This window comes from Rhamphochromis longiceps, linkage group LG5 (assembly GCF_057381845.1).
Source record: "Rhamphochromis longiceps isolate RC_006_pf linkage group LG5, R_longiceps_female_GT1.1, whole genome shotgun sequence".
Lineage (NCBI taxonomy): Eukaryota > Metazoa > Chordata > Actinopteri > Cichliformes > Cichlidae > Rhamphochromis > Rhamphochromis longiceps.
In genome coordinates, this window is record NC_140561.1 from 21878488 (window position 1) to 21906334 (window position 27847).

Consider the following 27847-nt stretch of genomic DNA (forward strand, 5'->3'; position numbering starts at 1 on the left):
TCAACGCTGTTGTTTTAAATCTTCTATATAAATACATTTGACCTTTGACCTTTGACAGGTCGCTAAATATTAAGCTGCCAGGTATGAAGACAGGAGGAAGACCATAGAGGTGATTCATGGATGTAGTGAAGGAGGACATACAGAGGGTTGCTATGACAGAGGAGGATGATAGGGGATAAAGTGAGATGGAGGCAGATGCTCTGCAGTGGCAACCTTTTAACTGAAACAAGAAGTTTCAAAAGAGAACATAAATGAATCTGTAAAGGGATTGTACATGTGATGTCCAAATATTATTAGTGTTATCTGACGCTATATCTGAAATATTATACATTCATTAAATCAGATCATATAAATTTTGGCAGAGAAAATATTCCTGATTTGATCTGACCTTAACTAACCCTTTCAAAGATATTGTTTATGTAATTCAACCTTTCTGCCAGAAGAGGGAGCTCACTAGCAGCTTGTAGTCCTGACACATCTCTGCACTCAGTTTCTCACTCTAATGGGCTTGGAATGGGGCTAATAACAGCCCCATATTACTTGTAATTTCTTAGTGTCTTTGTCTAGCAGAAGTTTGTCATGTGGAGTGATATAAAAATGATTTGAATGTAAAGAAATCCATGTGTCATGAGAGGTAACCGCATGCTGGATAGACTGCGAGAAAAGCAAGGAAACTTGTGGTTGACCTAGAATTAACAAATTATTAAACTAAATAATTAAACCAAATGTACATGCTGGTGATAGTATAACCAAACACAAAAGCAAGTTACATTCATTTCCTAGGATATCCATACATGTGTGCTCATGAATTAGTTGGAGAACTAATCAGTAAATCTATATATCTGCCGGGATTATTATTTATCATATATTAGACTGTGTGCAAAAAGCCATAAACCAGATATTTTCCACTCTTCTTTTTTCGTTCATAATTACTTTTTTCCCAGGCTTCTATATCTTCGCCTCCCGGTGGAAACGGCGTTCTCTCTAATGCCTACACTTCCCAGAATGCCGCCTGGGCCCCGCCTTTTCCCTCCGCACACCGCTCTCGTCGAGTTTCTGTTTTGCTGTGATTTCACTCCTGCTTCTCTCAGCTATGTGATTTGGACACTCCTCGCCCTGCACCAGCACCACTCTTCCTCTTCATCGCCACCACCAGCGACAGCACCCGGCTCGGTTTGGCCGCTGTCAGTCGTCGGTGTTCGGGGGTAGAGGATGTCCGCTGGCTCCACCGGGCCACTGTTGGTTAGGAACGGTCTATAGCGCAGCCTCCTCTGGAAAAAACGGAGGTTTTTTTTGGTGTTGTTGTTTTAAAGTCGTGCTTGGGCTGTTTTTGTCGTTGACAGGCAAACGCTAAAGCCGGGCCCTCTCTTTTAAACACGGGGCTGCACTGCTGTGAAAGTGTGCCTCGTTAGGTTAAATGGATATGTGTGCCGTGCCAGGCTAAGGTGGGGACGGATCGGAGATGCCCTCTGGCTAGCAACGCTAACTTTCAGTGGACCGTAGCTAGGTCGCAGAAGCACTGATTTCTTAGCGTTTTGGCCGACACAACATAGCCTTACAGGCGTGCTTTGGTTTTAAGACACTCAAAAGTTTGTAGTTAGTAACGAAAAAAACTGCGACTATCAAAAGGAAGTAAAAATGATTAAATAGCGGTAACTCGAAGCGGTTTTCTTCCACTCAAAGCTTGACGTGAAACTAGCCTAGCCGTGCTTGTCAACGGGACAACAACAAATGCCTTCTCATTCATGGGCACAACAGACTGTGGGGACCGTTCAGCACTGACACACTCCTACTTCATGTATGTTTAAGGACTACCTGTTAACTTGACTCATTTTCTTTCTTTTTAATTAACAAATGCTAGCAGGTGGTTTTGGGCGAGCATGGGAACTAACTAGTTAGCGCGCAAGGAAAGGTGTGTGCATTAACACATTTCGGGTTCACTCAAGGTGTTTGGCACCTGCTTAACCACTTAAATCGCATCGAGGACAAGGCAGCAGCAGCCCAGTCTGTTTACCATGGAGGGAAATGCGCAACAGCAGAAACCGACTCCTCTAACTCGGGAACTGACGAGAGTATTTGCCAGCTACAACAAGCACTCCGTACAGCTGAAGAAAAACCTAAAGGAGACTAATGCTTTCTTCCGGGAAATACGGCAAAACTACAGCAATGCTTGTGCATCGACCATGAGCTCGGCTTCAGCTTCTCTGGAGGCAGGTAGGTTTGAACACCACCTGGAAATGCATCAGTACTGCACCCATATGTTTGCATGTTTAAAGCACCCACAGCCGGGGTTACACTTAAGCATGCCGGACGGAAGTAAAAAGAAAAGGCTAACTGCTGCTGCTACTGCCAAGTGATTATTGCACCAGCGGGCAGGTTGGGAGCAAAATCCATTCATTTGGGTCAAAGAAAACTAAAGAGATTAACCCCCCCCTCTGGAAAACATGTGCAGAATAAGTGCACCAAATATGCTGAGAATTATGCACTGGCTGCTTGAGTCATTTCTGATTAGATTGAAGTTACGGGTCACAGATTTCTTGAGATATATATATATATATATATATATATATATATATATATATATATATATATATATATATATTACTCGCCATTACATTTGTGTGTCCGAAACTATGAGCACTGTCAGCAGCATCATTTCATCACATAATTATCATCAGATAATTCAGATATCTGTTTCTGTGAAAGAAACGGACTAGACTTGATAATCATCTTCAGGAATTGCATACAGAGAGGGTCAGAGTCTGTACTCCTCCTCCTCTCCGTGTTGAATGTTCAAAGATAACTGAAGGTTAGCCATAATCAGCAGGAAAAAAAACGAGATTCATCTTGGAAATGTCCTGGGTATATATACCTGCTCTCTCTCTCTGTGTATGTGATTGTGTGTGTTGGGGGGCGGGGGTCCTGTACTGGTATGTACATTTCTGTGTAGACTTGCTTGCGTTATTGCTTCATGTTAGGTCAATGAGGGCAGGTTAGAAGTGCAGTAAAGCCACTGTAGTGTTAGAAAGTAATGCAGTGGTATGTGACTATAAAGGGGTGGCTGTTGCTGCTATGCGCTGTCTTCGTTATGTAAGTGTTTTAGACTGTGACTCAGCATCATTGGGGATTATATCAGAGCCCTGCAATGATCAAAATGAATCGATTCTTCTGTTTGCGCTTCATACCTTAGGGGACAAAAAAATAATCCCAAAAAATAATATTTGATCAAGAGTGGTTCATTGTCTCTGCTGTGGAATATAATGTCCTGTATTCTTGGAGTTGTGTTAAAATACCAAGAATAATATAGATGTAATAATCTGAGTGTCCTATCTTTGATAACAGCGCTGACTAGGGGTGGGAGAAGACTTTAGTACAATAGTATATTGTATTGCTTCTTTATGTGATATGTTATTGATAAGGGTGCACATGAGCCAATATGAAGGTCATGAATGAAGTGTAAAGATAACCTGTTATTCTTATTAATGTTTCATAAAAATAATTTTAAAAAATCCCATATTTATCTTATATGTACTGTGGTGCATTACCTCACTTCATTCTTTGAACTGTATTAGTGCTTCCTCTTTTTTCAAGCCAGCTTTCTCTTGATTGGCTGAGTCTTGCAAACAGAAGGTTTGAAAAGCAATAATGGTGGGAAGACTGTTCACAACAACAGCTGGGTATCTCTGATGACTGTATTAGTGATATCCAAGTACTTGTAGGATATCGTATCCTACAAGTACTTGGATATCAAATACTTTAAAGGTATCCAGGACACCTTTAAAGTATTTGTGCCCAATTTTCTTTCTACTAATTTTACAGATACAAACCACCTTTTAATTCTGATTAGTTTGTCAGGACAGTGGAAAATCTTTAACCATAATGCCATATCTATACTGGAAATAGCCTAGGAAAGCATGCAGTAAAAATTAGCTGTACTGTGATTAAAACCGGTTAGGAACAGTTTCATTAATAGAATAGCCCTTCATTGTCATTTCGCTTGTACAGCGAAATTATGAGTGCTCCACACTACCCCGGCACACGCATGTGCAGTAATAAATAACAAACAGGATAAATGGATGCAAACTGGAGGAATATATACAAAACAGTAGAAAGGTACACATTAGAGGACAAAGTGCTTGGAAGTAGTGCAAAGAACTTGGTGTGAGGATCGAGTCCATGTGTGAGTGGCCTTAAATAGCATTCCCACCAATTTGAAGTTCAATTTCAGCATCGGTTAAATATTATTTTGGATGATAGTTAAAGCCCTCTTAGTCATTGTATTCAATCACAATGAACAGTTGAAGGGTTCCTCAGAACTTCTAGTAGACATGGGCATTGTGAGGAGAGTGGCAGATATCATAAATGGCAGCCTCCATGTTTCAAACTCCACATTATAATGCTAGCAGCACTAGCTCTTACAGACTCAGCTGAATCTTCACTTATTTTCATTGGATTATTTCAAAGTTATTTATGGGGTCAAAAAGAAACAAGACAGGAAAAATCCAACACTGCCAAAGTGACATTAATACTGTTTACAGGCTTTTAACCGCACAGCTATTGTAGAATGAGCTGAATGAGATTTCCTTTATCTAACCAGAGACTGTTTAACGTGTGGACGTAGCTTCTGTGTTGGGAAAAATTAAGCTAATGGGGCTGTTATGCTCGCAACATCGCCTGTGTCGCACACCCATTTTGATGTCACGTCATGTGTCGTGCAAATAGAATAGAATAGAATTCAACTTTATTGTCATTGCACATGCACAGGTACAGGGCAACGAAATGCAGTTTGCATCCATCCAGAAGTGAACAAAAAACAATCTTTGTGGTGCTTTGTTGGTCATGCGCCTCTTGATTTTTGTAACCTGGTGTGTGTTGTTTTTTAGCACCATTTTCATGATATTCTAGCACAGAAGCTCACAGATATACAGAGGGAGATATTGGAACCGTTTGAAAACTTGAGTTTGTGGAAAAAACTTTGCAAAAAACCTTCAACAAAGTCTTTCTGTTTTCCCGTTTTCTCCTCCTATAGCAGTGTTTATGTGATGATATTGTCTGAGTGGCGACACCTATCCTTCAGGAGAATCCTGCAGTGGCTCCCTGCACTGTAATGGCGGGTAAAAATACAAGCGACTATGAGACAAGGTTGTGACCACTGCGGCAGGTATACTGGGGGCTTGATGAGAAAGTGCCTTAAACCTGCGTTCTGTCTAAGGGCCACCAGATTGCGATAGCTGCTGTTGGGGGAAAAAAGGACGTCTGGTTCTATAGAAGTCTAAGGGAAAATGGCTTACTGTGTTTCCCCCTGTAAACACATATTAATGACAAGTGGTTAGTCAATTAAAAATCATTTAAATTTTTATTTTATCCAAGTTGGAAATTAAAACGCAAATCTTAAAGCTTCAAAACGGGGTTTCTGAAGCCAGTGGATGACATCATGCTAGTTACATCCATGTTTTTCTACTTTCTATGCATCTAAGATGACTGTAACATCTAACAAATGGTAGGTAAAGTTGAGATGTCTAACTGATTGGATTTTTTAAAGGGATGCCGATAGCAATATTTAGTGTAAGATAAGATTTTCTTACAGTTACACGAAACAAACACAAAAAGTCAGGTATTACTTGTTTATTGTTATTTGCTTTTTTTTAATGCTAGGGAATTGAGGAACAGCTTCTCTTTTAACAACATTCAGCTCTTCATTCTGCCTTTGAAAGCAAAACCAGTGCAAAATCCGTGCACAACACAATCTCATGGTGTTTTTTAGATGTAAAAAAAAACCCCCACCATAAATGTTTGCTCAAACACACACAGCCAGTTTAATTTACAAGAGTCACCACTTTGACTCCTTGGTTTGATGCGTATCAAACAAGGGTAAAGTGAATGCAGGTTAATAGGACTACAGCAAAGTGATTTACCCATTACAATGACTGATATCTATCCGTCATGTCACATTAATTTTTCGCTGGCTAAACATTCAAAAACGCTGTGAGGAGGAGGTGAAAAACAGATAGCATGCTGATGCTGACACCTGTAGTGCCGACCAAGAGTTTCTAAACAGCTTACTGAGTCTAACTGTTTGTTCTACTATACTGATGTGGTTTTAGATAACATATCCTCTTCATGTTGTCCAGGTCAGCTCAGCTGCATCTCGTTCCCTGCTCACGAAGAAGAGTTCCTACGCAACAATGTGGGTGCTTCCCCCTACATCCTTGTGCTGGGCCAGAACTGCACTGCTCGCTACCAGCTGGTCAACAGCCTTCTAGGGGAGAAGCTGCTGCCACTGGGCGGTGAGGCTGGAGAGCCTTGTGAAGGAGTCCAGGGCACTGTCTGCAAGAGGAGGAAACTTTGTTTCACCCATGGGAGACAGACACGGCTCAGCTTGGCACTGCCTGGCCAGTATGAGCTGGTGCACCAGTTGGCGGCTAATTGTGGTCGCTGGGATACTGTTCCCAGGGAGGACTTGGAGATCCATGAGGAATGTGAAGACCCAGCCCACAGGCTAGCAGAGCTGGAAATCACTCTCCACCACTCGCTGCTTCAGGTAGGCTTGAAACATGTGCAGATGTCGAGAATTAACTCTGTTTAACAGTAGAGAGGGTTTGCTTTGCTTTGCTAGCAATAAGTAAGACTCATTCCTAGGTGGTGTTGGACTCTGACAGGGTTCTCCTTTGTCAACATTTTTTTTAAAATAAATATTGTAAAGAGAATTTCAAGGCACAACCAATGTGCACATTTCCTCGAGCAGTGACCTCCAGCCCGTGGTGGGGAGTGTGCAACTAGGTGTGAAGTGTCTTTGAAGAGAATGAGCTGTTTAAATCCGAGGCCATGTCCCTCAGACAGAAAAGTGTGGCGTTCCCTCTCCGGGCCAGGAAAGAGTTTGAACGAAGGTGTGAGAGTTGAGCATAAAAAGCTGTTGATTTATAGGTTTATCCACGTTCTTGCCCTCAGTGATCACTACGATTGTAGATAAAGACTGAATTAATAAGATTGGAGATAGCAGCACGGATAATGAGTTTTGTTCTGAAGGGTGTTTGGGTGAGCCATTCATGAAAGGCTTAGAGTAGAGCTGATACTAGTGTTAATTGAATGGAGCCATTGTTGGTGGTTTACGGATCTGATTAGGATGCCTGCTAAGTGAGCTCAGGAGCATAAGTGATAGACGGCTAGATCAATTTTTTTTTACCCTCATAATTTAAATATGTAGTGTGACATGAACCCCTTTATGTGAGATTGGTGCCATATATGTTTCCCATTGATGTACGGTACACTATTGCACACAAAACTTTCTTTTCTTTTCTTTTTTTTTTTTTTTAAGTAATTTGAAGTGAAAACTATTGATCAATACAGTCGTGTTTACTAGTCCTTTTACAGAAAAGTAAACTAGGATAGTAAGAATATCCTGAAACGTTTTGTCAATGAAGTTTTTCTTGAGGAGCATTTTAATTTTGTGGTCAACCCGCAAAGGCTGATGTTTCAGACATTTAACTGGCCAATTCTGTTCCGTCTGTTATCAGCAGAGTGGATTTAAGCTGTTCTGCCGTAATCAGTTAGACTTTAACACAATAAACTGGCATTAGGTAATGCAATGCACTTTTTATACCCGTGTGGTTACTTGTTTAATGGAATCAATATAACAATAAACATAATCATCGTCATAATTTACAACCTTTCATAAACAAACATGCGTTTCTTTCAAGAACCATTTGACTCCAAAGCTTCGAGCGGTTGTGTAGTTATTGTTGTAAAGTTCATTAGGGTGAAGGCAGGTGATTTTGTCTGATTCTTGATTGAAAAGGTTTTGGTGAATCTGGTGTGAGCAGATTTATGGAAAATGATCATAGAGTCTATTGTTACACGTTATAGACTTCTAGTAGAACATGATATACAGGGTGGGCCACTTATATGGATACACCGTAATAAAATAGGAATGGTTGGTGATATTAAAGTCCTGTTTGTGGCACATTAGTATATGTGAGGGGGAAAACTCCTCAAGATGGGTGGTGACCATGGTGGCCATTTAGAAGTCGTCCATCTTGGATACAACTTTTGTTTTTTCAATAGGAAGAGGGCCATGTGACACATCAAACTTATTGGTAATGTCACAAGAAAAACAATTGTGTGCTTGGTTTCAATGTAACTTTATTCTTTCATTAGTTATTTACAAGTTTCTGACCACTTATAAAATGTGTTCAATGTGCTGCCCATTGTGTTGGATTGTCAGTGCAACACTCTTCTCCCACTCTTCACACACTGATAGCAACACCGCAGGAGAAATGCCAGCACAGGCATCCAGTATCCGTAGTTTCTGGTGCTGCACATCTCGTATTTTCACACCATAGACAATTGCCTTCAGATGACCCCAAAGATAAAAGTCTAAGGGGGTCAGATCGGGAGACCTTGGGGGCCATTCAACTGGCCCACGACGACCAATCCACTTTCCAGGAAACTGTTCATCTAGGAATGCTCGGACCTGGCACCCATAATGTGGTGGTGCACCATCTTCTGGAAAATCTCAGGGAACGTGCCAGCTTCAGTGCACAAAGAGGGAAACACATCATCATGTAGCAATTTCAAATATCCAGTGGCCTTGAGGTTTCCATTGATGGAGAATGGACCCACTATTGTACCCCATATACCAAACCATCACTTTTGTTGTTCCAACAGTCTTGGAGGGATCCATCCAACATGGGTTAGTGTCAGACCAATAGCGGTGGTTTTGTTTGTTAACTTCACCGTTCACATAAAAGTTTGCCTAATCACTGAACAAAATCTTCTGCGTGAACTGAGGGTCCTGTTCCAATTTTTGTTTTGCCCATTCTGCAAATTCTGTGCGCCGATCTGGGTCATCCTCATTGAGATGCTGCAGTAGCTGGAGTTTGTAAGGGTGCCATTTGTGAGTAGCTAATATCTGCCAAAGGGATGTTTGACTAATGCCGCTCTCCAGTGACATGCGGCGAGTGCTACGCTGTGGGCTCTTGCTGAATGAAGCTAGGGCAGCCACTGATGTTTCTTCATTAGTGACAGTTTTCTTGCGTCTACGTTTTGGCAAATCCAACACTGAACCAGTTTCACGAAACTTAGCAAGTAGTTTGCTAACTGTAGCATGGGAGATGGGTGGTCTCGTAAGGTGTCTTGCATTGAAATCTGCTGCAATGACCCGGTTACTGCGTTCACCAGATATCAACGCAATTTTGATCCGCTCCTCACGTGTTAACCTCTTTGACATGTCAATGGCTGTGAACAAAGAGAAACTTGTAAATAACTCATGAAAGAAGAAAGTTACGTTGAAACCAAGCACACCATTGTTTTTCTTGTGACATTACCAATAAGTTTGATGTGTCACATGGCCCTCTTCCTATTGAAAAAACAAAAGTTGTGTCCATCTTGGATACAACTTTTGTTTTTTCAATAGGAAGACTTCTAAATGGCCACCATAGTTACCACCCATCTTGAGGAGTTTGCCCCCTCACATATACTAATGTGCCACAAACAGGACTTTAATATCACCAACCGTTCCCATTTTATTACGGTGTATCCATATAAATGGCCCACCCTGTAGTGTGAAAATGAAATTACACTAGCTTGACTTCGATCGAGTTTGCAGGCAGAACTCTCTTGAGCTCCTGCCACAGCATTTCAGTCAGGTTGGGTTCATTGCAACACCTTGAGTCTTTTCTTTTTCAGCCATTCTGGGGTAGTTTAGCTGCTGTGTTTGGAGTCATTACCCTGTTGACCAACCCTGTTGAGCCATATTTTTGATCAAGCTTTAGCTATTGGATAGATGGCCTCCAGTTTGGCTTTAGAGTACGTATACAGAGGAGTTCATGGTTGACTCAACACTTGCAGGGTGTCAGGGTCCTGTGATTGCAAAACAAGCCCAAATCATCACCCCTCCACCACCGTGCTGACACTTGTTATAAGGTGTTCATGCAAATATGCTGTGTTTGGGTTTTTTCCTAACATGGTTCTGTGTATCATGTCCAAATATCTCAGTCTTGTGATTTGTTTGGATGCAACTTTTGCAAACATAAGTCATTAAAGAAAAAAGCCTTTCTCATGGTTACCCTTCCAAACAAGCCACACTTGTTCAGTCTTTTTCTAATTGCACTATCATGAACTTTAACATTTAACATGGTCACTGAGGCCTGTAGCGTCTGAGATTGTAGCTCTTGGATTTCTTGCAATATCTCTGAGCATTGCACAGTTTGACCTTGGGGTAAATTTACTGGAAAGACCGCTCCTGGGATTATTGGGAGCTGTCTTTAACATTTTACACTTGTGAATTATCTTTCTTAACATTTGGAAATGGCCTTAAACCCCTTAGATTGATGGGCAGGAAGAGTTGCTTCTCTAAGATCATCGCTAATGTCTTTCCTCCCTGGCATTAACACAAACCCAAATGCTCCAGACTTATTAACTGCCAGAACTTCAGCTTTTATAGAGGTGCTAACATTTGTTGTTGATCAGTTAGTCAAGTGTATTTCATTATCAGCACCTGGCTGATGCTGACCCGGGAAAATAGGAATTTAGCGTTTTGGTTTAGTTTTTGTGTGTACTTATATTTTGTGAGCTGATATTTATTGTTCTCCTTTTTTCTTTTTTTTTTTTTCCCTTCATGGATCGATTTATTCTTTTCATCATTGTCTCCTGTTTGAATTAGCTTTTGCTCACGTGGCTTAGCTCATAAACAGATTACTGAGCAGAGCTGATTATTTCTTGTGCTGTTCGTTTTTTCACTTGATTTGTGCTGTTGTTTAGGCATGCAGTGTTTCACCAGTGTTCCACGCTCTGCGGTCGTGTGACCAGAAAATCACAGAATCTTGAGAAAATTAAATGATTTGGTTTGGTCTGTGAATTGTAGTCATTTCTTATCATGCGTGACACATGGAAAGGCCTCCCAAAGGATCCCAGATCTCCAGAAACTAGGCCTGGCTTTTCCAGCCCACCCGCCCAACCCCCTTACGTAATGCTACTGGTCTGGTGTGATTCACATGACTAGGTCATGTAAAAAACAGATCTCAAACCCTTTGGTGTGGTACAATTGCCATGGTTACAGTTGAGATCTGGGACACTGGGTGTTCATATCACTAGGAAAAATATTTTGTTGTGTTTTGTTTTCAATGGCATAGATCAGCATTTGATGTGGGCTGTGCTAATAAAAGAAGATCCATTAAAAACTTTTCTTTAAAAAATCCAATAGTGTTTGGGTTTATACACACACATCAGAATATGCGTGTGGGAGAAAAACACAACAGACAGAGATAAATCCCAATCGTGTTAATTTGTAAGTACCAAATTAAAATTAATTTAGCGGCAGTTTAGTATTTTACAGATTAATGTTTGAAGGAAAAACCTCGATACTGAAAACAAAGGCGGTTGTTACAAATCTCCGTTTACTTTCATGTGTGACTGGAGGGCATGAGATGTGCCTTATTGTGACCTTAGAAGCTGAAATAGCTGACATATTTTTCAGTAACGATTCAGATTCAGTAAAAAAATTAAAGACAAAAGGACCAGTGTGATCTCGTATTGTATGCATTTGATTAACTACACTTGAAGAAAATGAAATCCACTTTCTTCAAACCAGACAACTAAAGCAGCCCAGTGCTTTATGTCTCTGCTGAACGAAGAGCAGAGAATAAGAAATAAATGGAGGCACAGAATCTCTCTGCTGGCTGTGGTATTCACACACTCCTGCCATAGAGGAGGCCAGCAGATGAGAGCTCAGTTGCTAATTGGCCCTCACTTCATCCCGGGGTATTTACGCATGCCTCCTGCTTCAACTTAACTGCAGTCTAACCATGTTGACATATGAAGGTGCTAATCTACCACCATGTTTCTAAAAATTCTTTTGAGGTATATAATCCAATATGTTTACTGCCACACTTCTGCAGACTCTTATGAACAAGTGCGATTTTGCCAGTCACCCTTAAAATATGCATTTAGGAGAAGTTTATAATTACTTTATATGATTGTTTCTCTTTGCTGTGTTTCTTTGTAGAAGCCCAGTCTAACGTGGGCTTTGAAGTCTTATTAAACCTGAACAGTAACATCTAAATACCCTACAGGCTTCCTCTTGAAGGGTTGTTATTGAAAACAGGCTCCATTAAGGCAATTCAAACATTGTATTGATTTTGATTGGTTGCAACCAAATGTTTGCAGGCTATCTTTGTTCCAAAGAGACTGCTCAGACGGCCTCGCTGCTTGTTTCTTGGAGACAGGACTGACTGTCTCCTTTGTGTAGCTGTTGGTCATTTCTGCCTTTTTTCCCCCCTCTGGCTTTTTTTTTTCTTCTTCCTCCACCCCGTCACAGTCTCTCCTTCTATTTTTGTAAATGTCGTAAATTATTAAGGGTTAAGAAAATCTTTTTGCATTAATTTTTTTTCTGCCCTGTCACAGCCATTCCCAAGACCACTACAAATGTTTATGTGCCATGATGTGTTCAGAATTAGAAACTGTCTGTGACGTGTCGTTTCTTTCCCAGAGGGAAAGCTCTTTGAACATCTTGTGGCATGAATTGTAGATTGTATTTAACAGGAGTTTGTCGTGCTGGTATTTGAGGTCATAAGGTTAATGGCCGAGTTAGAGCCTGACTAATAGCAGTCCATTGGTTAATGATCGGGAATTAACCAATTACAGATTGGTATTGGTGTATTTGCCTTTTGATTTGCACCAATATGGAAGCTTGTACTTGCTGCCAAACCTAATGCAGAAAAACAGGCTTGGACAGTTTGCAGTGTGGCTTCAGCTTTTGTTCAGTTCTCTATTAGCAGGGCACATATCACAGCCGAGCAGTAGGCAAGGGTTCAAATATTTGGTGAGAGTAGCTCTTTAGTTTGTTTTGTACACTGGGTTTTAGCAACCAATCGTGTTTAAGCAGGCATTTTGTTACATGTTGAGAAAAAGATGAATTCCAGTTGCCAAAATGCAATCTCGAAGTCATCATCATCTGATAGTGTTTTATTAGCTCTTTAATGTTCATCTGCATTTGTAAACTAGCCAGTGCACAGCACCGCATCTTGGTTTATACTTGCGGAAAGGAGCATGCGCAAAAAGTGATGCCACGTCAGCTGAAGTGCTGGTGTGCCGCTACACTTTGGTGTTATCTTGACGTGCACATGACACCGCAGGTTGAAGACATAAATGTAAGGCACGCCTGCCACGGCTGTAATAGCTTGGGAAAAAAACTTTTGAAAAAAGAAGACATTTAAAAGACTGTTTCAGCTTTTTTTTTTTTTTTAAATCTATGCCCTACACCAGCACCCATGAGACACCTATAGTGGGGTAAATAATCATTTGATTCCCTGCTTACAAAGGGTTGCATTGATGTCAGAGAACCCTGATTTTAGTTTCATCTGACCACATCACTTTCTCTCAAGCCTTCTCTGAATCATTTAGATGTTCACTGGAAAGCGGAAACTGCGCCTGTACATCTGCCTTCTTGAGCAGTAAGACCCTGTGGGTCCATTACAGCATGATGTGTTACCATTACTGTTCTTGGTGACTGTGGTCCCATCTGCCTTCAGATCATTTACAAGCTGCTCGTGTGTGGTTTTGGGCTGATCCACCACTTTTCCCATGACCATGCTCACCCTATGAGGCAAGGGTTTGACGTTGTTTGATCTATGATTTGGCCCATGATGGTGGAGATGTTTAAATAGAAGAAACTGATCCTATGGACAGGTGCGTCTTATATACATAATGAGTTGAGATCATGAGTATATATAATTGATTGACTGTAATCTGTGGGCCACATAGCGAGACAGCCAATCAGTGGGATCCAGAAGTCTGGCTGTAAGGGGATTTACTTTACTTATTTACTCATAGTCACTTTGTTTATCGGCCTTTTGTTTGGTGCCAAGCAGAGGTTGAACGAAGGTCTTATCTGAAGTTTTTTTTTTTTTTTTTTTTTTTTTCCCCTGATACTGTTGAGTTTTTGTTTCACACATGGGAAATTGTACATATTTTATTACATGTACAATAAATAAGGTAACGCTGTTTTCTGTCCTTATTAGTTTTAATTAAATGACGCCAGTTTCGTCAGATATTTGTGAAATAAACCCGGCGTCATCCTTTTAGTAGTTTTTGTATTGCTAGATTTCACTAAAATGTAAATTTTTATTTAATTTGATTGAATTGTCTGTTTTCTAAAAAGATGAACATGTTGCCTGTAATGATGTCTACATAAACATTTGGTTTTAATAAGCGTCATATTGTTTTGTTTTTGTTTTGTTTTTGTTTTGTTTTCCCTCGTCAGGAAGCAAAGGTCATGGTGGTGCCTTGCCCAAGTGTCCAGCCCATAGAAGAAGCTCTGGAAGACTGCACTCGCAATGTGATCCCAGTCATACTCTATGCCATCAACCAGGACTCCCTCAGCTCAGAACAGGTGGCACAGCTCTGGAAGGTCAAAGAGATGCTCTCCTTTCCCATCTGTTTTGTCCGTTTGCCTGACAGCGTTCCAGCAGCATCCCCAGAATGTGGCCGCCACACAGAGAAGGAGAAGAGCCCCCTTCACAAGCAGCTACTGTCACTTGGCTTTCTCAATAGCCCGACAGGAAACAGTTCCTGTGGCACCCCAACGCAGATGCCCACACCGGGCTCCAAGCCCCAGAGCATGTTGGGTGAATCTTTCGAAAGACCGCATCGGTTACTGGTGCCGTTTGCTCGCCAGGTGCTTCAAAATCAGCAGGTGGAAGCTGCCAGCCTGCTCAATGGACTTCACTGTCGGTGTCTAGATCTTTTTATCAACCAGGTCAGACAATGATGTTTCCTACTACTGTTCGTTTTTATTCATATGTTTGTATGTATTGCTCTACTGCTTCACAGTAGACACAGTCACTTGATGATTTTCTTGGTCACAGTGGGGGTCCAAACAGACCTTTGTCCTTTGTGCCTCACTTTCCTGCAGGCCTTTGACATGCAGAGGGACCTGCAGATAACACCACGCAGGCTGGAGTACACCCGCGAGAAAGAGGGTGAACTCTTCAACTCCCTTATGGCCATTGCTAACCGCAAACAGGAAGAGATGAAGGAGATGATAGTGGAGACACTCACCAGCATGAAAGAGCAGTTACTGGAGGATGCTGCCAACCTGGAGTTTACAGGTGAGCAGATAAGCACCGGTGCTAATAGACAGGCGTAGGATCTTTCATACTATAAGGGAAATGCCATCTCGACCTGTTTGTAAATGGTGAAATGCACAAAAGATTGCGACACAGATTACATCAAAGTATCTTAGTAATCTGATCGGCTTGTTTGTGTCTAAACTGTTTTTCAGATGTGATCACATAAACTTCTGGCAGATGTTGCTTAGCCTTGAAAAAGTATAAGGAAAACCACAACTAATGTTTTTATTGTTCATAGTGATGATGATGATGATGATGATGATGATGATGATAATAATGTTTTGCACCTCACCTCATCTGTAGTCTTTCTGTGTACGTCTGCACACACAATGTACAAGGTTGCTGTTTGAATGAGCATCGCAGAGGATGTGTTTTAACCTTAGCAGTACTGCGGTTTCCATGTCTGGTGTTTGTGGCTAGCATAGATGACTTGTTGATTTCTGTGGTTTTTGGTAATTTGACTCTGTGGCTGTTAGATGTCACCAAGCAAGATAAGGTTTTCTGTTTCTGAGGAAAAACTTAATTGTGACTAATTAACATTAATATATCATTAATAGAGCCCCAGTATTTCTATTTGTGATTTGTATAAATGGAACATGTTTACGTTTCCATCTACAGGAGCCTGTTGTTGGGTTTTTGTTTGTGTGTTTTTTGTTTTTATTTATTTTCATATTTTTTTGAGGGGGGCGTATGGGTGTTGTTCGAGATGAATTTAATCACCCTGATAATATTTTTGGCTGAACACTGGCACACATGCATGCACGGTTTCATTAGTTAAATTAATTAAGTAGTTAAATTAAACTAATTATTCCTCTGATTACATGGTGCCATCCATCCATTTGTTTTTCCCCCAATTATCCAGTTTAGAGTTGCTGGGGGACTGTCCACTTTGTAAGGTATACCATGTTAGGAGCAGATTGGACCCCTTCGCCCCAACTTGGGCATTCAGAACATCCTTAATTCTTCAATGCAAAAATTCAACAAGGTGCTAAAATGTTCCTCAGAGATTTTGGTCTGTACTGAAGTGATGGCGTCACACGGTTGCTGCAGATTTGTTAGCTGTGCATCCATGATGTGAATCCCCATTCCAAAACACCCGAAAGGTGCTCTATTGAATGAGATCTGGTACCTGTGGAGGCCACTGGAGTACAGTGAAACCAGTTTGAGATGCTTTGGACTTTGCAACATGTTGTGCATTCTCTGTAAACAATAGAGATGGTTAAGTGGGAAAATCCCAGCAGGTCAGCAGTTTCTGAAATACTTAAACCAGCTTGACTGACACCCAAAATCAGTCAGGCGAGTTTCAGTTTCACCTTTCTTCACGTTCTGATGCACCTTTTAAACTTTAGCAGGTCGTCTTGACTGTGTCTGCGTACCTAAATGCATTGGGTTACTGCCATCTGATTGGCTGATTAGAAATTTGTGTTGAACAGGTATACATACATGGCCAGTGAGTGTATCAGTGTTTACAGCCTACAAAGCCAGACTGTGCATAGTCTTTAGATACTTGCATAGATCTAAACAGATGTAACCAAGCCATCTGTGCTTCACAATCTGCCCCCAAAGTTTGGCACTGTCTGACTCAACATATTCAGAAAGAAAAGGCAGTCATTGCCTGTTGCTTTTGCTCCGGGTATGTTTGAGAAACAACTTCTCTTGGTTATCTGTAAAACATTGAGTAATACTCCGTGCAGGTGTTTTAACACTGAACCATTTCTTTTTCTTTTTTCCCCCTTTTAATCAGGAAATTGGCAACGTGCACTTTTTCCACCCATAACCTTATCATCAGTGTTGCAACATAAATAGATTTTTCTCCTCTGGAGAAAGATAGTAGAGATCATTGTTGAAACTACAGTAAGTCTGACACAATGCTTTGTACACAAAGGAGAAGAAGAACTGTTGGAAGCAGAATCCAGTGTAAAATTATATTGACAAGTTTGCAAACGCTATTGTGCTAACGTCAACCCTTTACTTTAATTACTTCAATTTAAAAAGTCCAGCTTGGCTCTGGATTGTCAGTTCATCAAATTAAAAAAATTAATTCAAAAATGTATTGAGTTTATCAAGAAATTACAGAGAAGAAAGTTTGGACAGTATATTAACTGAAACTTTCTCTTTCTAAAAAGGAAAAAAAAAATAATTTGAATTTGGTACGTGGTGTTGTACGTCGGGACTATTGCACTGACGTTGAATTGTTTTATTTTTTTCATTTTAAAGCTTTATTATCTGTGATTTGGGCTGTTTTTAAACAAGTATGAAGAATTAAGTTCCTTGTTTATGCAGTTTCTACAGGCCTTCAAATCTGCTGCCAGACAATGAACATCAAAATATTTTAAGGACTTCATTCATCGTTCTATTTTAACTTAAACTATACTCTTGAGAGTCCATACTCATAAAATCATAGTATCAGGTAGTTTCTATAAAAATGAAGTTTAACTAGTTTTTTAGCTAATAGAATTCAGAACCTTTTCCCCGCTCCTACAGCACAATTAATGAGTGATAAAATGAAATGTGTGTTGGAGCTTGCAACCTTTTTTTCTTTCACCTTTCATCCAAAAACATGGGTGTTTTAAAATGTGTTTACACTTATTAATATTAGTGATGATCAGTAAAAGGCAAAATTTATAATATTTATAAGAATTTTTTAAGAATTATTTTTAATGCTGGATGATGATTAAAGTGTATGATCGCTGCTCGTCATCTTTGTTGGCTCAAACCCTGGAGAGTCAATCTACCTCCAAACAGCATGAAGAGTACCTGTGAGGTAGTTTGCCACCCTCTGGGGATGATTATTTTTCTTGTAGGAAGCGTTGTTAAGTTTGTTCTTGTGGAGAAACGTGATTTTCAACAAGTAGTCTTCGCAAAATCCGATGCAGTCATATAAATACTTTGAGTTGATCCTCCAGTACACATGTTGAGCATCAAACGAAAATCCAGTGACATCAGTTATTCAATATTTATTTGTCCTTATTGTTTACATGTGCCACACGTTAACATGACAAACTGTGTTCTTTTACGTCAAATAGACGTCATCGTGACAACAAATGGAGAGCCTGTTACGTCAAAAGAGATAAAATCCTGCATCAACCAGATCCAGGAGCTGATAGTGGCCAGTTTGAATCAGGCTGTGGCGAATAAACTCATCAGCTCTGTGGATTATCTGAGGGAGAGCTTTGTAGGAACTCTGGAGCGATGCCTCAACAGTCTGGAGAAGTCCAACTTTGATTCTTCTGTTCACAATATCACTTCTAATCATCTCAAACAGGTGGGTGAGAAAGGAGGCTAATGTAACATGTTTGTGTCAAGAAATGTAAGGTGTGAACACTAATCGCATATAAAAATGTCAAGTATTTCATTAAAGCTTAAAGGGGAAACTTTACTGAAGGGCCAACAGGAACAATGGTCTTTTCCACTACAGAAAGAAAGTATCTCCTGTTGGGTTGTGGACTTCTGAGGGCCTCTAAAGAAACAGGAATTAAACCTAAAACCATCACAGTTTTGAAAGCTCATTTTCAGAAGCACAACAAAGATGTGTGACATCCGGTGTCTCTGGTTTGCTTCTCTCTTCTTTTATATCACTGTTTTTACCCCTCAGCCTTTATTGTTGTTATGTGGGCGAGCGGGGTGAATGCGATGGTGACGTAGGATTTTGAATTTATACCACAGATGTGTGTACTAGGATGTGTCTTTTATGTTTTCTCAGTTCAAACGTTTGAAATGTTTTCTATGTTCTATTGCGAATAAAATATGAGTTTGAGATCTGCAAATCATTCTTTTTTTAATATTTCACACAGCACCTCAATTCTTTTGGAATTGGGTTTGTGGTTTTGGTTAAGATGCACTCTTTTGGTGACTTTATCTTTTGTAGAGCGCCCGTCTACAGTTTAATTCTAATATTCTTGTCTTTGAGTCTGACAGATACAGTTATTCATACTTTGTGCTGTGTTGTTGAACGGTGTCACTGTCAAAGCTGTTGCTGCTGTTACATCACCACATTAGGTGAGTGGATGTTACACAGTGGAACAGAGCAGCCTGTTCTGTGAACTTGTGCCTGATTGAGTTCCTGAAGTGGAAAAGTGGTTTTTCACATGTTATTTGAGATGTTTGTTTTTTTGTTTTATTTTGTTTTTTACACAAAAGTAGAATAATGAGCTCTTATTAGTCATGCTAGAAGCTTTTTAGACTCACAGATTGTCTTAAAATTTGGGTTTTGTGCTAACCCTTTTCTCACCTGTCACAGCTGTTAAATGCTGCCTATCACGTAGAGGTCACCTTTCATTCTGGATCTTCTGTCACGAGACTCGTTTGGGAGCAAATCAAACAGGTCGGTGTCTCAAACATTCACACAAATCATTTTTAAAGTACTCGGACTTCTGATGAGATGGCTATGTTTTTCCCTTTTGATATGAGTCTCTTCTTCTTCCTTGCAGATAATCCACCGGATAACGTTTGTTAACCCTCCTGCCATCACTCCAGAGTGGAAGCGCAAAGTGGCCCAGGATGCCATCGAAAGTCTCAGCGCTGCCAAACTGGCCCGAAGTATCTGCTCGCAGTTCAGGACCCGGCTCAACAGCTCCCACGAGGCTTTCGCGACATCTCTGCGTCAGGTTAAAACCTTCTCTTTTGCTTTAGCTGCACTTTTCTTTCCTATTCCTACAAATACTTTCCCCTGTATGATCTTAAATATACGTAAAAAACTGTCAATGAAATGGTGATGATTCAATAAAGGTTGACTACTCACCAGTAACTCTCACTGCAGTCAAAAAAATGTTGGTTTTAAAGTAAGGCACCACCTCCAGGGCAGTGAGGCTGTGAAACTAGAGCTACCGCTGGTGTATAGGGAAAAATCGTGACCACAGCATCTACACATTGTTGTTTGTTTGTTGAGCAGCAGAGATGAAAGTGCCGTGTGATGCTGCGGTATGCCTTATGAGACGTTTCCTGGAACTCTCACATATGCAGAGAGGTATTTGGGACGGCTCTACTATTGTTTGTGTAACATTAGCAGCTGGTTTCACAGGGAGCCAAAAAATGCGAGAGCTGGGAGCAATTCACAGCAGCTTCTTTGAAAGCCCATTCTCTTTTATTTGATCAGCGAGGTGTTTTACGAAATTGTGTTCTATTGTATTTTTATCTGTATTTACTGTACAGCACTTTGGTCAGCCTTGGTTGTTTTTAAATGTGCTCTATAAATAAACTTGACTTGACTTGACTAAAGGCTGCTAACCGCACAGCTCGAAAATGGACAATTTATTAAATCAGTGAAACTTATTTAAATACCACTTTTCACAGATACAAATCACAATAAAACAAGAAGTAAAAATGTAAAATAACAATGTCAAACAATCGAATATAGCATAAAACAACAAATTAGTTATTTAATCAGATTCACTGTTATTATTTTTGTATTTATGCAATTGGCATGCATGGCGTGGACATCCCTCCATAAAGCCCCCAACAGATGAGTGATGGTATTTATCACATGACAGACAGTGTGGGCCACATCAGTGTCTCCATTATCATGCAGTTACACAAATACAATGATTTATTGTGACGGAAGAGGAGGTGATGTTGGGTGAACATAACTAATTGAAAATAAGGTTATTTATGCTTCTGATCCACTTGTCGAGTGCCGTGGAAACCAGCTGACTAAAATAACATCATACGTGTGTCACGTTCCTGTTGGAGCGACCAGAAAAACAAGCAGGACATCGGCGAATAACGGACATTAAAACGCAGGCTTGGTGTGATATTCAGGATTAGTAACACTTGAAAGTCTGATAAGGTATTGTTGTCACCTCACCAGACAGGTGGGCGAGCTGCGTGGACTCCCAGCTTTGTGAATTCAATAACTCAAGAACACAGCAACGTAGGATTTTCAAATTCATACCAAGGGTGTATCTACTAAAAATCTCCAATAAGTTTGAATCTTGGTGACCTCGACTTCATTGTCAAGATCACAGATGAAGTTTTCTGAAAATCTTGTGAATGCGATAACTCGTGAAGTTACCTAAGATGTTCAAATTGATGTCATGGTTTTTTACAACGGTGTGTAATGGCCTTTGTGCTGAAAAGAGCACACGACGATGATACTCGGCACTTTACACGAGCCCCTAAGGTGATTTCACTTACAGACTACAGACCTGTAATTTTTCCCATTACTGAGCTGCATCTGGGAATCGGTAGAATCAGATATCAAACTATCGGCAATTTTTCAGCTTCTTGGTGCAAAATATGGATGACCTCCAGTCCCACCGATTCTCAGAGATTCTCACGTTAAGCAACACGTTACAGCTTGCAGCTCCAAACTTTTCTTTTTTCTTATTTGCTTAAATACAAAGCTCATACTTCACATACATGAGTAAATAAGAACCGAGAAAAATGTGTTCTTTATACAATCAAGCATTTTTTTTAATCACTCTAATTGTTGTGAATTTTTTCCTGCAGATGTCTTTTAATAATCTCAGCTTGTCTCGTGATTTATTTACGAGACAAGCTGAGATTAGCATAGTTCTGTCTTTAGCTGCAAAGCTGCCTTGTGTTGAATATATGAACAAATCTAGCTTACTCTGTTGTTGTTGTTGGTTTTTTTTTTTTAAATTGTTGTTTATTTTGTTTTCTGGCTCAGAATCGGCCTGTGGGGAACATTGGATAAACAGAAATGTCTTTTCTGGTTGAGCTGATGAAACCCCAATTAACAAAACTAGTTAAAAAATAATTTCATTACAAGCCGGGAGGGGAATTTCCTCTGGAGCTGCATGAATTGTCTTTGAGTTGGAACCAAAAAAATTCCACAATGCAGGAAAAACCCTGATGTAAACAAATAAGTAATTTAATTTACTTAACAACATTTGAACTTGCAGTATTTTATTAGTTTGGTAATAGTTAATAGTGAGCTGTTAGTGGTGACCAAACCGTGTAGATTAGAGCTGTTTACTGTTGCTCTCTGGTTTAAAAAAAAAAAAAAAAAAAAAAAAAAGAGGAGTGAGTCGGTGAGCTCCTCTGCGCTGACCTCTGACAAATGACGTCACATAGCCATAGGGGTCAAAACAGCTGGCCAGGGGTCACTGAGAACTTCAGGGCCAGCTAGTTTTCCATGGTAGTATCTCACGCTTTAATATAAAAACAACATACAGATGGATTGAGATTATTGAATCCAAAAACATGTGGTCAGAGCTGTACTGATGTACAGGGTGTGCAAAAAGGACAAATTTTACATTTTCTTTAGTCACAAAACCACAAAAACCTTTAGTTGAATCTACAAAAATGGTAACGATAACCCAGTTTGACAGACATAAAATAACATTTTGTACTAATAAGATGATTCACCAAGGCTGTTAGTTGAACCTTGGTATATCTCAGCATGGTGTGATGTGGTGTTCTTAAAAGAAACGGAGGAAACTTAAAATGTGTAATGAGCTGCTTGTGCTCATGCTTCTGTAGAGAGCAAAGCAGTCTTTGACTCATGTTAGTGCGACTCTTTTGAGACCAAACTTGTTTTACTATGAAGGAGAAAGTTCTTGGGCCAAACAAACATGATGGGTGGCTCAATGAAGCATTCATCAGCTCTGTACATGGACTCTGTTAGTTAAAGGGCTGTGCTTACATTAAGTTTAAACCTTTAGAGAGGAGCCTCTCTGCTGGCTTTTTTTCCCCTACAAAAATAACTGGTTAGTAACTAATTTTGGAAAATGTTATTGCTAACGAATGAGATCAGCCATTTGATATGTCCTAATGCAGGGCATGAGTTGTTACGCCATGTGTTGTGTTTGCAGCTGGAGGAAGGGCACACGGGTCGTCTGGAGCGCACCGAGGACCTGTGGCTGCGTGTGAGGAAGGACCACGCCCCTCGACTGGCCCGCCTGTCTTTGGAGAGCCGCTCTCTGAGGGATGTGCTGCTGCACGGTGAGTCACCACCGAATTCCTCTGTCGTTCCCACAAATGGGCACAGCGCACTCACACGTTTCTGCTAACTGTGGCTCCGTCAAGTTCTAAATCTGAACTTAACTAATTTAACTCCAAGATGTGTCCCTGCTTGAATGAAAAGTATAAATTTTAGGTCATGGGGGAAAAACACAGGGAGACTTTCCACTCCCAGTAGATGAAACTGTACAGTGAAGGTCACTGTATATTTGAGTGTGAGTACACTACTTAAAAATAGGCAAATCTAATTTAGAAACACAATAAGTGACTGGTTAAAATACTCAGACACTGGCAAAGTTTCAGACTTGGCTTCAAAGCTGCATTTATAAACACAATCTTATTATCTGCAATTCTTTTTCTCTCTCTCTCTTCTCACAGGCAAGCCCAAGCTCGGGCGGGAGTTGGGCCGGGGTCAGTACGGCGTTGTGTATTTGTGTGACAGCTGGGGAGGACACTACCCATGTGCACTAAAGTCCGTGGTCCCGCCTGACGATAAACACTGGAATGACCTGGCTTTAGAGTTTCACTACACACGGTGAGTTATTAGGAACAAGTGTTTGAACACAGTCGCGTCTTCACACCAAACAGCTGGCTCCAAATGCATCGCAGCTTTACTCGCGCTCAGCAGCTGTGACTAAGAAAGTTTCTCAGGCAGCAGGTGCATTCATCAAGAGCAGAGCTCTGCTTATAGAACATGACAGGCTGCTTGTTTTCAAGGCCAAACTCCACCCAGCTTATAGAAAAGTAGTTTTGGCTGTTGAAGCCTTGAGGCTCTTTTGTGTCATGTCAGTGTTTATTTTTAAAGGTGACAGCATGAGTTCGTTAGCACAGTTAATGCTTGTGCGCTATAACCTCCTCAGCTCTGAGGAATTCTGGAATCTCCAAAACTTTGCAGAGGCGAATTTATCAAAGGCAAACAAGATTGACTTCAAGATAACAGAAGTATAAGCAGAAGAAGGTGGACGGGGGTGAGAAGTAAACATTTTATGATTTTATAGCTAAAATATGTTTTCCCTCCCCTTTCTTTGGGTGTGTGCGTCTCCTCAGGTCACTGCCCAAACATGAGCGGCTGGTCGACCTGCACGGCTCTGTGATCGATTACACCTATGGAGACGGCTCCAGCATATCTGTGCTGCTTATCATGGAGCGGCTGCACCGAGACCTCTACACAGGCTTGAAGGTGAATCGATAAAGCAGCGAATAACAGAGATCTTAGGTCATTGTTTTATAGGAGCAGCTCCGTACTCTTCTACTCTGCTCTTTACATCCTGTTAAGTCTCCGGTTTCTCTCTCTCTCTGTTGTTTTTGTTCGTCCCTGCCAGGCTGGTTTATCACTGAAGGAGAGACTGCAGATTGCTCTGGATGTGGTGGAGGGGATCCGTTTCCTCCATGGTCAGGGTCTCCTGCACAGAGACATAAAGCTAAAAAATGTTCTGGTAAGTTCAGATCAGCTGTCAGTTAGACCGGCTATAGTCTGTGACTGTGTAGCTCTATCAGAACTCTATATTATCAAAGTAGCCCACGTTCATAAAATACATGGCACAGTTGATCTGAATGACACCTTTCCAAGCACAGAAGAAAATGCACTCCATAGGTTCAGCATCATACAATTACAATAATCTCTACATCGATTACTCACCTGTGATCTGAGTCACAAATATAAACAGTCTGATTACACTAATAAAATGCAAACAGCTGTATGTCTGTTTCCACTGTGAATAATAGTAAATGGGCAGAGTGCTGACAGAAAACCACCATAAAGGAAAATACAGCATGTCTCAGGTTTGCAAAAGACCACCTGGAGGTTCCCCACACAAAGTAAATGTAAATCTCAGGTTGCGTTGTTTGTGGGAATGCACAAACCGTCTGGACGGTAGTATGTTCAAGTGTTAGTGCAACAACAGGTCAGCAGCTTTTGGAAAATGCACTCTTACATCTGCTTGGGAAGATTCCCTCCTGTCTGCAAAAGAGGATGTGATCCAGTCTCTTAATGCTATAATGTTGAAGTGGGTCAGAGATGATCCTTCCTCTATTTCTTTGTGGAAATCTGTAATCTCAGAGGTTGTGAATATGGAAGAACGTGATCAGTGGAACGTCTGTTGATTTATAATCTGGAATTGAATAGATGACACGGATGATCGCCACCTTTTTGGTCTAAAGTACGTAGACTGGATTTATGGACTAGTTGTTGTATTTCACTATATAAAACGGGCCCTGTGCAAGTGCGGAGTATTGTCTCATTGCATTACTGATGTCACAGCTTCAGTTTAACAGCATCACTGTAGCGTTGTTAGTTTTTTGTAGTTTGTTCTTTTATCTTTCCCAAATTTAATAAACAGAATTGTGAGGAAAAATGAACAAAGCTTCATCCCAGCTCTGAAGTCTGTATTCAATGAGGAAACTGTTAATTCAGTGCACAAAATTAAATTATCAGAGTGGTTGTAGAGATGTTGTGGCATGGTCTGCCCAGGGTTAAATCAGGAAATCTCATAAATATTGGACAGCTTTGCAGGGAGAAATTTTCCTAAATTTGTCCTTTGTGTTGTGTTCGTTCTACAAGGAGCATCTGGTGGAGGTTGTTGCTGCTGAATGAGGTTCCACAAGTTAGTAAAATCAAGAGTTTTCTTAGTTTTTCCAGCCTTCACATTAAATGCATGTGATAATAAAAGTGTTCAACAGATGCAAGTTCAGTTTAATTGTTATTAGTGTAGTTTGATTTAACTCTGTTAATAGCTGTAGCCAACATTAGAACTACAGTTTCCAATCTTTATTTTAAACATTCAAGTAACAAGTGTTAATGCACATAAAAAAATGAATAAACATGAAATCAAAGAAAGCTTCGTATTTACATGGAAAAATAAGTTGACCCCTTCTTGTTTGGAAAAGCGTAGGAGGAATCACATGCTTGTTAATGCCTGCTCCTGTCTAGCAGATCTTGTATACCTGTTTTGATTATACAATTGAAAATATACACGCATACTATAAATAAATATAAAATTACAGACTGCAGCACAATAGCTATGCATGCGTCCTACAGCGGGACTCTTACAACGAGCCATCTGTGTGCACGAATGCTCTCAGGTGACTGTAAACTTGGCCTTTGCATAAAGATCAGACCACATTTTTATGAGTGAAAATTTAAATACTGCAGTATTTTCTACTTGATTAGATAACCATCTTTTTGCTTTTTCTAGTTGGACAAACAAAATCGGGCAAAGATCACCGACCTGGGCTTCTGTAAACCAGAAGCCATGATGTCTGGCAGCATAGTAGGAACTCCCATCCACATGGCTCCAGAGCTGTTTACAGGTATGATTATGGGGCAGTGCATTAAAAAAAGAAAGAGTTATAAGAGCAGGAAGTCATAACTGCAGCTTGTTTTGTGTGTCAGGTTTTAACTTGTCTCCACTGTGGCATTGTCTCCCGACAGGAAAATATGACAACTCTGTCGACGTCTACGCCTTTGGGATCCTGTTCTGGTACCTGTGCACCGGTTCAGTGAAACTTCCAGAGGCTTTTGAAAAATGTTCCAGCAAGGATCAGCTCTGGAACAACGTTAAAAAAGGTAAACGGCCCTTTACCAGACTCTTTGAATCTTGGAGAATGCAAATCATAGTTCAGTTTGCGAATTTGGGAGAGAGTTACGATGCATGCAATGAGATCATAATCCCAAAACAAAATGTACACTACAGTGCCAAAAGTATTCACTCATTGAATTCAGGTATTCTAGTCACTTCGACAACCACAGGTGTATAAAATCAGGCACGTAGGCATGCAGACTTCTTCTACAAAGTTAGTGAAGGAATGGGTCGCTCTCAGGAGCTCGGTGAATTCCAGCGTGGTGCCATGATAGGACGCCACCTATGCAACAAGTCCAGCTGTTTCCTCACTACTAAATATTCCACAGTCAGCTGTTAGTGGTATTATAACAAAGTAGAAGCAATTGGGAATGACAGCAACTCGGCCATGAAGTGGTAGGTCATGTAAGGAAGTGCAACTGTCACTGCTGAACACACAGATAATCTGTTGATTGTCAAACAGGGTGAATATTTGAGGAAATATTTGGATCGCTCGTGTTTCGGCCAGAGACTCACTTGTATCCATGTTGTCCTCCATCAGGTTCCAGACCAGAGCGCGTGCCTACTTTTGACGAAGAGTGCTGGCAGCTGATGGAGGCCTGCTGGAACGGGGACCCCTCCCAGAGACCCCTGCTTGGTATCGTTGAGCCGAGCCTGCAAAGTATTATGAAGCGGCTCTGCAACTGCAACTCGGAGCAGAAAAGCAGCAGCCTGGAGGACTCAAACTGAATACACTCCAGACAAACTAACACGTGTGTGATAGAGATACTGTTTGGAAAAGTATTTTTGTTGTATTTATGAAGAACGGAGCTGAACGGAGAATTTTGGAAAACCAGGCACCATTTACAAAAACAAAAAAAGGTGTCCAAGTTGACCTCTTTGTTCACACTTGTTGCATTTACATTATTTATGAGATGTTGACCAGAAGTTTGCAAATACGTGTTTTATTGATTGTGTAATTGATTTGTATACAAACTCTATTTGCTTGTTGCTGCACTGCTAATTGCTACTTTGTCATAGAAATGTTACTAGGTTCAAAGTGTTTTAAAAGTAGTCCATTCCCAGTATTATGAAAAAAATATAAAATTAATTTTAGATTGTATTTAAACTGAACATGTCTGTCTATACAAGCACATCTTTTTTTAAATAAAATTATCTGTTACAACCAATCAATCCTGTCGCAGACTCATTTTTAACTCAATTTTAGGAAACAAGTTTTTA

At 40.5% G+C, this 27847-nt stretch overlaps 1 protein-coding gene across 1 annotated transcript; it reads left to right on the forward strand.

The window, feature by feature from the left end:
- Positions 1–1012: 1012 nt before the first annotated feature.
- On the forward strand, positions 1013–27795 carry dstyk (dual serine/threonine and tyrosine protein kinase). Its single transcript, XM_085406598.1, has 14 exons — positions 1013–2214; positions 6132–6541; positions 14258–14752; positions 14909–15104; positions 18152–18390; positions 19366–19449; positions 19556–19732; positions 22901–23030; positions 23427–23583; positions 24096–24228; positions 24371–24484; positions 26243–26357; positions 26479–26613; positions 27168–27795. Exons 1-14 carry the CDS (start codon positions 2016–2018, stop codon positions 27353–27355), a joined length of 2772 nt encoding a protein of 923 aa, XP_085262724.1. The 5' UTR covers positions 1013–2015; the 3' UTR covers positions 27356–27795.
- Positions 27796–27847: the final 52 nt, after the last annotated feature.